General features: G+C 40.8%; 1 protein-coding gene across 6 annotated transcripts in view; it reads left to right on the top strand.

The window, feature by feature from the left end:
• The window catches only part of CENPJ (centromere protein J), a 72,140-nt gene that overhangs the window by 40,294 nt on the left and 19,058 nt on the right, over positions 1–12,788 (top strand). For all 6 annotated transcript variants that reach the window (XM_058547779.1, XM_058547775.1, XM_058547777.1 and 3 more), the window contains 2 exons: positions 4,828–5,070; positions 8,903–8,987. In XM_058547779.1, coding sequence (XP_058403762.1) covers positions 4,828–5,070; positions 8,903–8,987 — 328 coding nt within the window. The remainder of the gene's footprint in view (positions 1–4,827; positions 5,071–8,902; positions 8,988–12,788) is intronic.

Below are 12,788 nucleotides of genomic sequence, written 5' to 3'. Positions count from 1 at the left end.
ACATGCCATACATGCCTTCATAGTGATGTTCCTTCCTCCCTTCCAAGTTTTGAGCTCTTCCCCTGGATAGATCCTTTCCTCAGCCTTTCTTTCCTATCTCTGCATTCGTATGTTGTGTTTTCTCTGTCTCACAGTAACCTTTCTCTTTCTGCTTATTTGTCTGATGTATTGGTCTTTTAGTGAAAACCTGCTTCAATAAGCTTATCTTTGATTATGTTTCCCATACCTTTAAGATTGGACAGCTTCTATTCCTCCAATTACTAATACTTGCAATCTCTAGTAGTTATTTTAAACCCTATTTCCTAGCCTTTTGTGACCATGCAAATGAATATTTGTCACTCCCTCTATTACTCTGACCCCAATAAGCTTTCATTCCCGTTAGGACTTTCAAATCCATTGATCCTACTCACCTGACCCTATGTTCTTTTTTTTTTTTTTAAGAGTATTTTTATTTTATTTATTTATTTATTTTTTTGTGAAGAAGATCAGCCCTGAGCTAACATCCCATGCTAATCCTCCTCTGTTTGCTCACGAAGACTGGCTCTGAGCTAACATCTATTGCCCATCCTCCTCCTTTTTTTTTCCCCCAAAGTCCCAGCAGATAGTTGCACGTCATAGTTGCACATCCTTCTAGTTGCTGTATGTGGGACGCGGCCTCAGCATGGCCGGAGAAGCGGTGTGTCGGTGGGCTCCCGGGATCCAAACCTGGGCCGCCAGTGGCGGAGCGCAAGCACTTAACCGCTAAGCCACGGGGCCGGCCCTGACCCTATGTTCTTAAACCCCAGAGTCAATCGCTATAATCATTACTTTAAATATGTTCTTTACTCCTCTTTCTCAAGTCATCACATTTTGTTTGGCAAAACTACAACCCTGCATTTCCTGCCTACTCCATCTCTGTGCCCATAATGCTTAATTTAGCTGGAAGAAAAATTTCACAGGGAACAGGCTCACTCTAAAGTCATGAGCAGGGGGCTGGCCCCGTGGCGTAGCGGTTAAGAGCGCGCGCTCCACTCCTGGTGGCCTGGGTTTGGATCCCAGGCGCGTACCAACACACTGCTTGTCAAGCCATGCTGTGGCGGCATCCCACATAAAGTGGAGGAAGATGGGCACAGATGTTAGCTCAGGGCCAGTCTTCCTCGGCAAAAAGAGGAGGATTGACATGGATGTTAGCTCAGGGCTGATCTTCCTCACGAAAAAAACTAATAGTAATAAATAAAGTCATGAGCAGGAACCACCAGTGGGCCTGCGATATTTCTATCCCACCTCCTCTCCCACTCTCCTAGAGGACCATTTCATATTTTCCCCTTCTCAAACCTCCCACTCTGGGGCCTCATTCTCCCCTAAAGACTCTGCTTTCTGCTTGGCTGAGAACTTCCCACTAACCCTACCCTTGGTGCCGCCTGTGGCCTCTCAGCCCATGTTCTCTGCCTCCCTCTTGTGTGTAGATGTACTGTCCATGCTTATAGATAAAGCCCTGCTTACACACCAGGTCTTACCCCTTCACACCTACACCCCTGCTCCAGCATTTCTTCCCGCTCTCTCCTACACCATCCATCTTCCACTCTCTACCTAATCTTTCCATCAGTGTATACCCTTGCTGTTTCTTCTTAAAATCTCTCCATGCCCCGTGTCAGCCACAACCCTATTTCTTTGTTTCTTTGCAGCCAAACTCCTTGAAAGTGTTGTCTATATCACTGTCTTCAAGTCTTGCCTCCTGTTCTCTCTACACACACTGCAGTCAGGCTTCTATCCATACCACTGTGCTGGAACTGCCCCTGTCGAGGTCACCAGCCCCTCCCGGATGGTAGACCCAGTGCCCAGTTCTTGGTCCTCGTGTGGCTTGCCCGTCAGCAGCACACGACTCCTCTTCATAGGTTTCACTCGTCTCACTCTCAGGATACCTGATGCTTGGGCTTTTCCCCTCACTGGGCTGCTTGACTCGTCTTATTCTCTTTTGCTTTTTTCTTGTCTTTAACTTGATGGTGGAGTTCATCCAACAGAGAGGAGAGTCTATCCTCCCTTGGTGACCTCATCTAGTTTCATGGCTTAAATTATGATTTATATGCTAAAGATTCCCAAACTGAAATCCTGGCCTAGACTGTTCTCTGTACTGGTCTGGTATATCTGACTAGCTACTAAACATTTCACTTCATTATGTCTCCAAGTAAACTCCTGATCTTCCCTCCCTCAGTTGTCTCCCATCTCAGATGAGGGCCACCCTGACCTTCCCTGTACTCGGGCCAAAAACCAGAATCATTCTCTTTTTCTTATACTCTATGCTGTTCTGTCAGAAAACCTACCCAGATTTGAGTTGCCATCTCTGAGTTAACCTGGCCTCTGCTGTCACCCTTGTCCCTGTGGTTTCTTTGTCATGCAGTGGCCAGCGATCCTTTCATTAGGAAGCCAGGTCACGTCCCCTATCTGCTCACAGTCCTTCCATGGCTCCCCGTTTTGCTTTTATAATAAGAGCCCTGGTCCTCACAATGGCCTGAAGTTCCTATGTGATCTGGTGCTCTTTTACCTTTTTCACGTCATCTCCTACTTCCCCTTGTTTATTCTGCCCCAGTTCACTGGCTCCCTTGCTGTTCTGCAGCTGTGCCAGGCACCCTCCTTCCTGGTGTGTTTGCTGGTGCTTCTGGACAGCCCTGGACAGCCACGTGGCTCGTTCTCCACCTCCTCCAGGTCTTTATTCCCTGAGATCCACCATATTTAACACTGCAGCTCACTTTCCCTGCACATGCCTCCCTCCCCAGCAACACTGATTCCTCCTACCTACCCCGCTTTTTCTTCCATAGCCCCGTGCCACCTTCCAAAATAATTCTCCCTGCGATCTTTGTTTTGTTCTCTGTATTTCAAGGACCTATAACAGTACCTGATAGTTGATAGGTATTTTATAAATATTAGTTGCTATTGAATTCTTTTTTGACTTTATTGAAGAATAATTGAAAAATATAATTGTATATGTTTATTTTTTTTAATTTTAATAATGCATTTTATTTAACCCAATCTGTCCGAAATATATATATTTTTTTTGTGAGGAAGACCAGCCCTGAGCTAACTTGCGATGCCAATCCTCCTCTTTTTTGCTGAGGAAGACTGGTCCTGGGCTAACATCCGTGCCCATCTTCCTCTACTTTATATGGGACGCCGCCACAGCACGGCTTGACAAGCAGTGCATCAGTGCGTGCCCAGGATCTGAACCTGCGAACCCTCGGGCCACCGAAGTGGAGCACGCGCAGTTAACCACTGTGCCACCAGGCCGGCCCCCAATCTATCCAAAATATCACTTCAGCGTGCAATCAATATAAAAATTATGTCTTATTTTTATGTTTTTATGCTCTTAACACATTTTTATTTTTTTATTGCAGTAACGTTGGTATAATTATATATTTAAAGTATACATTGTGATGGTTTGATATACATTGTGGTGTGATTATCAAGATTAAGATAATTAACCATCACCTTACATAGTTAACTCTTTTTTGTGCATGTGGTAAGAATGCTTAAGATCTACTCTTAGCAACTTTCAAGTATACAGTACTGTATCGTCACCATGCTGTATGTTAGCTCCACAGAACTTATTCTTATAACTGGAAGTTTGTATTCTTTGACCTACATCACTCCATTTCCCCCTCCCTCCAGCCCCTGGCTACCACAATTCTATTTTGTTTTTATGAAATTGGCTTTTTTTCTCCTAGGATTCCACATATAAGTGATACCATACAGTATTTGTCTTTTTCTGTCTGGCTTATTTGCCTTTGAATTCTTAACCTATTTAGACTTATATGTACCATTTTAGTATTGATAGGTCTGTTTTCCCACATGGTAAAAATGCTTACCAGTTAGAAATTGCTCATTTATTGGTTATACTCCACAATTTTATAAATAGGGAGGCTGATGTTTAGGGAGGTTAATGACCTTATTTCAAGAGCTTTCGAGGCACAGAATGCGGATTTGAGCCTTGCTCTCACCCACATCCAGAGTCCATGCTCTATGTGATATAACACCCCAAGGAAGAGTCCTTTGAGCCCTAGTTTCTTCCGCTGTCCCGTAGGCTACTTTGTTGGCTATTGTGAGGCTTACATGAGAAAGGATGGATGTCAGGTTTTACATGTGTATTCATGAGGTGGTTAGGGTTCTTCACTGCCTTCAGTCTCCTATCGGAGTGGGTTCTCAGGTGGTGGAGGATGCCTTCTTGCTTCTGTCTATAGTCCTTTCCTCAGCTCTCAGCCACTCATAATTTGCCCTACATAAGCTGTGTAGGTGACTAATCTCTCTTTACTTCTGATGTCAATCTTGCTTTCTATTTGTACAGTTGCAAATTGCTTCTAGACATTTCCAGGAGTTTCTTCACTTACGTCATTTAGTTCATCTAAAACAACTTACTTTCTTAAAACCTGTTTCTTCTTATGAATTCCAGAAAGAATCAGTTTTCAGGGCTGGTAGTTTTGACTTTGTATCTTTTATTCTTCCCTTTACCTTAGCTCTTCCTTCAATTAGTCATGAATTCCTATTAATTTTTTCTTCACCAGGTATCCCCCATTTATCTCTTTCTTTCTATTTCAGTTACTATCTGAGTTTATACCTTTATTACCTCATGGCAGTGTTATTGCAGTGAACTCCTTTTTCTCCTGACTTCTGGAATTAATTTTGTTAACGGTATGAGGTAGCCTGAACCCCTATTCCCTTCCTGAAAATCCCAATGTTATTGAAATGTAATTGACTAAGCCTTCCCTTTTCTACTGTCTGTGGTATTCTGTTGCGTTGATGTGTCTCTTTTCTTCTGTTGCATTGTTGTAATTCTAGTAACTCTCTTTTTTTTGAAAGGCTTTGAAACAGCAGATAGCAGATTTACAGGAAGATTTGAAAAGAAAGGAAGCAAAATGGTCAAGTACACATGGCCGTCTTAGAAGCCAGATAGAAGTATTGGTCAAAGAGAACACAGACCTCCGGGAAGAAATAAAAGTGATGGAAAGATTCCGACTGGATGCCTGGAAGAAAGCAGAAGCTACTGAGAGCAGCACCAGGACAGCCCCGTGTGTGACTGCTGCGAATACAGATGGATCCATGGTGGGTTTGGAGGCCAGCTGGTTTTGTCAAGTGAGGGGAAGATGTGAAATATTTGAGCAGTCAGATTCATAGAGACAGAAAGTAGAAGGGTGGCTGTCAGGGCTGGGGGAGCGGAGAATGAAGAGTTGTTGTTTGATGAGTGTAGAGTTTGAGTTTTGCAAGATGAAAAGAGTCCTGGAGATGGATGATGGTGATGGTAGCACAGTGTGAATATATTTAATACCACTAACCTGTACACTTAAAAATGGTTAAATTAAGATGGTAAAATTTTTTTTTTTTTGGGTGAGGAAGATCAGCCCTGAGCTAACATCTGCCAATCCTCCTCTTTTTACTGAGGAAGACTGGCCCTTGGCTAACATCCATGCCCATCTTCCTCCACTTATATGGGACGCCGCCACAGCATGGCTTGCCAGGCGGGCCGTCGGTGCACGCCCGGGATCGGAACCGGTGAACCCCGGGCCGCCACAGTCGAATGCGCGCACTTAACCGCTTGCGCCACCGGGCTGGCCCCAAGATGGTAAATTTTATGTTACATATATTTTACCACAATAAAAAATGTTTTGAGCATTGCTATACAGGAAGTTTTCAAATTCATTTTTATAATTCTTATAAAGGAATTATGCCACAATAGGCAGATAATCTCAGTTAAAACAGGCCAAGTGAAGTTTTTGCAGAGAGTCACATGTATATGATCCTTTTGAATCAAGTAATTGGTCTTTCATTCATCTGTAGTCACAACTGTGGTGTACCAGACGCTGTCTTTAGGCACTGGGGATAAAGCAGTGAACATAACAGACCGACTCCCTGCCCTCTTGGAACTTATATTCTCGTGGCAGGAGAAAGACTATAAATAAGATAGATAAAATATATGGTGTGTGGCATAGTGACAAGAAGTAAGGAGAAAAAGCAAGGAAGTGGAGATAGCTGTTGGAGTTAGGGGTTTTGAGTTTTAGATAGGATGGCCCAGGAAGGCTTTACTGAGAAAGTGACATTTGAATCATGGCCTGAGGAGAGGCACAAATAAGCTAGGCTGAGCCGGGGTGAGGAGCAGAGCAAACAGAGCAGCCCTGAGGCCTGTAGGCTGTGTGCCTGGTGGGCCTGATGATGAGCAAGGCCTGAGGCTGGTGTGGCTGGAGCAGACTAAGTGAGGAGAATACTAGAGGATGATATCAGAGATGTGACAGAGGGTGGTGGGTACAGATTTCATTAGGCCTTAATAGATTCCTATAAGCACTTGGGCTTTTTCCTCTGAGTGACATGGGGAGCCCTTGGAAGGCTTTGACTGAGAGGTGGCCTAATCCTTTATTTTAGTTAGCTCACTCTCTCTGCTGTAGACTGAAGAATAGACTGAAGAGGGAGTATGGGGATTGTTGCAGTAATTCAGACCAGAAATGATAGTGGCTTAAACTGGGCCTGTGGCAGTGCAGAGTTGAGGAGTGGACAGGATTTACTGATGGACTGGATATGGGGTGTGACAGCAAGAAAGGAGTCAAGAATGGTTTCCAAGTTCAGTACAGTTTTTTGGCCTATTAGAATTTCCATTTATTATGAGGGACCACAAGAAGAGAGCACATACTTCTTGGGGGCGTGGATATTAGAAGCTCTGGTTTAGACAAGATAAGTTTGAGTTGCCTGTTAGACATCAGGTGGAGATGTTAACTGGGCAGTTATACATATATCAGGAGAAGGTCAGTTGGAGCTAGAAGTTTGGGGTCATAGAATGTGTGGTAAAGCTATGGACTGGGAGAGATCACCAAGGCTGAAAGTGGATAATGAAGAGATCCAAGTACTGATCCAGATTGTGAAAAGAAGGGGAATGCGGAGGATAAACAACCAGCGAGTATGAAGTAAAGGAGGCCAGTGTGGTGTCCTGAGAGCCAAGTAAAGAAAGTACCTCAAGGAGAATAGAGTGGCCAGCGGTGTCAAAGATGCTGCTAAGTAAGATGAGGACTGAAAATTGGTCAGTGGGATTACCAAGTAGAGATGTGTTGAAGATAAAAGCCTGTCTGGATAAGAGAATGGGAGGTTTCAGACAGAGTGTAAGAACTTTGTGGAGAAGTTGTGCAGTAAATGTAAGGAGGTGGGGTAGTGGCTGTAGGGGAAGGTTTTTTTTCTAAGATGGGAAAATTAACAACTATTTGTGTATTGGTAGAATTGATTTAGTAGAGAGGAAAATATCGACACAGGAGAAAGTGAGAGAGTTGTGGAAGCAATGTTCACGAATGAGAGAAGATGGGATTTAGGGAATGAATGAAGGAGCTGGCCTTGGCCAGGAGCATGAACAGTTCATGCCTAATAACAGAAGGTCTAAGGTATGGACTCTGGGCTAGAGGTGTGGTGCCAGTTGGTAGGAAGTTCCCTCCTAAGGCTTTAACTTTCTCAGTGAAGTGGAAAGCACAGTCATCAGCTGAGAGTGAGGGTGGAGAAGGAGTTGTAGGAGGGTTGAGGAGATGGGAGAAAGTGTGAAATAGTTGTCTAAGAGAGTGGAAAGCAAAGGGACTGGGGAAGTGTAGTGTGGTTCTTGGGGTGCATTGGGAGCCCATGTAGGTTAGAGACCATATATTTCAGGTGAGAATTGTTGACATTAATTTTTTCTTATTCAGCTTTTTGGGTGTAGGGTGGTGAAGAGTTATAGTTTAGAAGAGGTGTGGTCATCCAGGTGACCAGAGAGTAAGAGAGGGGCATGGAAATAGACTGAAATAATAGACTGAAAACTCCTGTGGATCAATGAATTGTAGGACCCTGTCGGCTGTAAGTGTTGTTGTAGTCAGAGGAGTGAGCTGGAAGGATAGGATATGGTAGTCAGAAAGTGGAATTCTCTCCCCCTCCCCAAACATTTTATTATGAATCTTCCCCAAATAGATAAATTTGAAAGAATAGTACAGTGAACACCTGAATACTCACCTAGATTCAACCACTGTTAACATTTTGCCATATTTGTGTATGTGTAGTTTGCTGAACCATTTGAAGGTAATTGCAGAAATCATGGCATCTCACCCCTAAATACTTGAGCATTTTATTAAATGACATTGGATTTTTGAATAGACCAGGCTAGTAACTTTGTACAGTGCTCTGCATTCTGGATTTGAATGCTTTGAAATTAGGGTTATTGATAATTGCGGGTATTGATAATGACTAGTTCCAGAGTTTGCGCATTGGAGTGCATGGCTGAGGTAGGATCGAGTACAAATTGGAGGAGGAGTAGGGCAAGAAACGGAAGTGAAGGCATTGCAGTATCATCTCCTGGCAAGGAGGGTACATGGTGGGTGACATGAGACTCCGAGCTGGGGTGGGGTGGTTAGGGAGGAGAGAAAGAGGTTTGGTTTGGAAGCAGTGGTGGGGAGCAAGGAGGACATCTGCCCTACCTCTAAACCTATGGGTGTGATCTCTGAAGGCGAGAAACTTCCATCTCTGGAAGTGGACAGTTTTGAGCAATCTTCTCAGCAGGAGCTAGGACTCAGTTAGAGTGTTGGAGCAAGATGATGAGGGACGTGTTCACAGGTTGAGATTAGGAGGTTTTTGTTGATGTTGACCATGAGTTCCTGCCCTCTCCTCTGGCTAATCTGGTCACAGTCAGAGAAAACTGTTTTGTTTTACGTTGTCTGTTATGCCGTCACTTGAAGAATGAATGTATTTCCAAAGGTGGTGTGTGTTTGTGTGTAGTTCATTCCTAGATAATAGCTTGTTCACTCTTGCTTATAATGATAAATGAAAACAACATGAATGAACAGACTTACAGCATTCTCATTGCAAGCTGAGTTCTGTTAGTTTCATTCGTTGTGCTAATATAGACTAATGCTAATTTTATATTCAAAATTATCTCATATTATAGAATTCATCAGTCCGATTTCAAAAGAGTCAAATTTCTGCAGGAATCCAGGTAGAAAAATACAAGAGAAGTTATTTACCAACACAAGGTAAGAAGTTGCATGATCTTTTTATAAAATATTTCAGGAATTTAGAGAGTAGAGAATTTACACCCAATTGAAGAAACAAAACATTGTAAATATAATTGAAGCCCCTCTGTATCCTACTCCCCAAGTTTTTCCCCTTGACAGCATTCCCATTCTTGTTTTTCATTCTTTTCATACATTGTGTCCATAAATCAATATAATATTACTTCATACTGTATGTATCCCTCTGCAATTTGCTTTTTTCTCTCAGTATTTTAAGACTTACCTTCATTAATAGGTATAAACTATGTATTGATTTTAATAACTGTACAGATTTTGTGTATATTTGCCAGTGTTAAGTTTTCCTGTTGATGGGTATTCAAGTTCTTTCGCAGTTTGTCAACGAGAGTGAACAGGGCTGCTTAGCATGTCTTTATCTTAGGAGTTTCTCAAGGGTGTATATCAAGAGTAGGATGCTGAGTCATATTAGGTTTGTGCAACTTTAGGAGGTTTTCCCTTTGTTCTCCAAAGTGGTTTTACCAGGTTTTTACCATCAGCAGAATATGCTCTTTGTGCTTGCCAACACTTGATCTGGTCAGACTGTAAAAGTTTGGCAAATCAGATGGGTATGAAATGGTAGATTAGTATAATTTTAAAATGGTATTTCCCTGATTACTGGTAAGGTCATGGGAACATCTTCTCTTATATTTAGCGGGCATTTGGGTTTCCTCTTTTGTGAATTGCCTGTTCATTTCTTTTGACCAATTAAAACTTTGGGTATGTGTGGGTGTTTCTCCTTATTGAAATTAATTATTCTGCATACTAATCCATTGTCAGTTACAAGCACTGCCAATATTTTCTCCAAATCTGTGTTTAACTTTTGATTTGTGTTTTTTGTATACATGTTTTTTCCTTTTAATATTGAATTTATCAATCTTTTTTATGTTTTGTGCTTTTCATGACTTTAAGAAATCCTCAATCTTTAGAGCACAAATATGCTATTTTCTCCTATGAACTTTTGTTTTTACAACTGGGTCTTCAATCTACCTGGAATTTTTAGAAATTATTTTTGTGAATTAAATTTAGAAAAGTAGATATAACATATGCAATTTGATAATTATAAAGGAAATACTTGAATAACTACCACCTAGCTAAAGCAATAGATGAGCAGCCCCTAGAACTGCCTCCTCCATGATCATATTACATTGCTTTTCCTTGTAGTTTCTACTCTCATAGGTGCAGTTGCTATCGTAAAAAATGTTTTACTTGTTTTTGAGCTTTCTGAATAGAGTCATACTATATGTATTCTGTTGTCTTCTTTCATTATACATTATTTTTGAGATTTAATCATGTTGATCTACAGCTCTAGTACACTAATTTTCACTAATTTCATAAATTCCATTTATGCATACATTACAATTTGCTATTCTTCTGTTGATAGTTAATTTTTCTTTAAGTTTTGGGATGTTAAACAATGATGCTGTGAACATTCTTATACATTTCTGGTACACACATTCATTTCTCTAGGGCATATACCTAGGGCTGAAATTACTGGGTAATTGGCAGGAATATTATTATACTAATAGATTTTGCCAAAATAGTTTCCAAAATTATTTTGTTCTCTCACCAGCAGTGTAAGTACTTGCTTTGCTCCACATCTTGTTAACACTTGGTGTTGTCAGACTTAAATTTTTGCCAGTCTAGTAGGAGTGTAACAGTATCTCATTATAGTTTTAATTTGCATCACCTTGATTATTAACTATGTTGAACACCTTTGCCTATATTTATTAGTTATTTAGATTCCCTCTTTGAGAAGAAGTTGTTCAGGTCTTTTATTCATTATTCTGTGGAGATGTCCGTCTTTTTCTTTGTTGATTTGTGGGAGGGTCCCCTCCATCATAATCCTTTAACAGTTATGTGTATTGCAAATATCATCTCCCAGTCTATGGTTTGTCTTTACCCTGTATGGTATCTTTTGTTGAACCAAAATTCTTTATCTTTTTTTAATTGAAATATATATGACATATAACATTGTGTAAATTTAAGGTATACAGCATGTTGATTTGATACATTTATATATTATAATATGATTGCCAGTGTAGTGATAATTAGCACCTCTATCATGTCACATAATTATCATTTCTTTTTAGTGGTTGGAGTAATTAAGATCTAGTCTCTTAGTAAGTTTGATGATTATAATACAATTTTGTTGTCTGTATTCACTATACTGTGCATTAGATTTCTAGGACTTATTTACTACTCGTTGCAAGTTTGTACCCTTAAACACCATCTTTCCTATCTCCCAACCCTCTAACCCTTGATAACCACCATTTTGCTCTCTGTTTTTATGAGTTTGGCCTTTTTAGATTCCACATATAAGTGATGTCATACAGTATTTGTCTTTCTCTATCTGACTTATCTCAACATAATATTCTCAAGGTCCATCCATGTTGTCACAAATGGCAGGATGTCCTTTTGTCTCATGGTTGAATAATATTCCATTGTGTGTGTATATATATATACACACACCATATTTTCTTTATCCATTCATTTGTTGATGGGCACTCAGGTTATTTCTGTATCTTGGCTATTGTGAATAATGCTGCAGTAAATGTGAGAGTGCATATATCTCTTCAATATCCTGTTTTCATTTCCTTTGCATAAATACCCAGAAGTGGAATTGCTGGATCATATGGTAGATCTATTTTTAATTTTTTGAGGAACTTCCGTATTTTCCATAGTGGTTGAACCAATTTACATTCCCACCAACAGTGTAAAAGGATTCCCTTTCCTCCACATCCTGGTCAGTACTTGGTATCTCTTGTCTTTTTTTTTTTTTTTTTTTTGGTGAGGAAGATTGGCCATGAGCTAACAACCGTTGCCAGTCCTCCTCTTTTTGCTTGAGAAAGATTGGCCCTGAGCTAACATCTGTGCCAGTCTTCCCCTGTTTTCTGTGTGGGTTGCTGCCACAGTATAGCTTGATGAGTGGTGTAGGTCCGTGCCTGGGATCCCAACCTGCGAACCCCAGGCCACTGAAGCAGAGTGCACCGAACTTAACCTCTATGCTGCTGGGCTGGCCCTCTCTTGTCTTCTTGATGATAGCCATTTCTAACAGGTGTGAGGTGATATATCATTGTGGTTTTGATTTCATTTCCCTGATGATTACTCATGTTGAGCATCTAGTCATGTATCTGATGGCCATTTGGATGTCTTCTTTGGAAAAATGTTTATTTTGTTCCTCTGCCCATTTTTTAATGGGATTGTTTGTTTTTTTTTTAATTTTCTTTATATAATTTTTTTTTCTTTTTTTGCTGAGGAAGATTGGCCCTGGGCTAACATCTCTGCCCATCTTCCTCTACTTTATATATGGGATGCCTGCCACAGCATGGCTTGATATGGGTCTGCACCCAGGATCTAAATCTGTGAATGCTGGGCTGCCAAAGCAGAGCGTGTGAACTTAACCATTACGCCACTGGGCTGGCCCCCTAGTTCTTTGTATAACTTGAATATTAACTCATCTGATAATATGGTTTGTGAAAATTTTCTCCCATTCTTAGGTTGCCTTTTCATTTTTTTGGTTGTTTTTTTTGCTATGCAGAAGCTTTTAAGTTTGATGAATTTTGATTTGTTGATTTTTGCTTTTGTTGCTTGTGCTTTTGGTGTCATATCCAAGAAGTTGTTGCCAAGACTGATGTTGAGGAGCTTCTTCCCTATGTTTTCTACCAGAAGTTTTATGGTGTCAGGTCTTATATTTAAGTCTTTGATACATTTTGAGTTAATTTTTATGAGTGGTACAAGATAAGGGTCCAATTTTATTTTTCTGCA

Source organism: Diceros bicornis, chromosome 9 (genome assembly GCF_020826845.1).
Source record: "Diceros bicornis minor isolate mBicDic1 chromosome 9, mDicBic1.mat.cur, whole genome shotgun sequence".
Lineage (NCBI taxonomy): Eukaryota > Metazoa > Chordata > Mammalia > Perissodactyla > Rhinocerotidae > Diceros > Diceros bicornis.
Note: the sequence above shows the minus strand (reverse complement) of the source record. Positions and strands in the feature narration are given on the sequence as shown.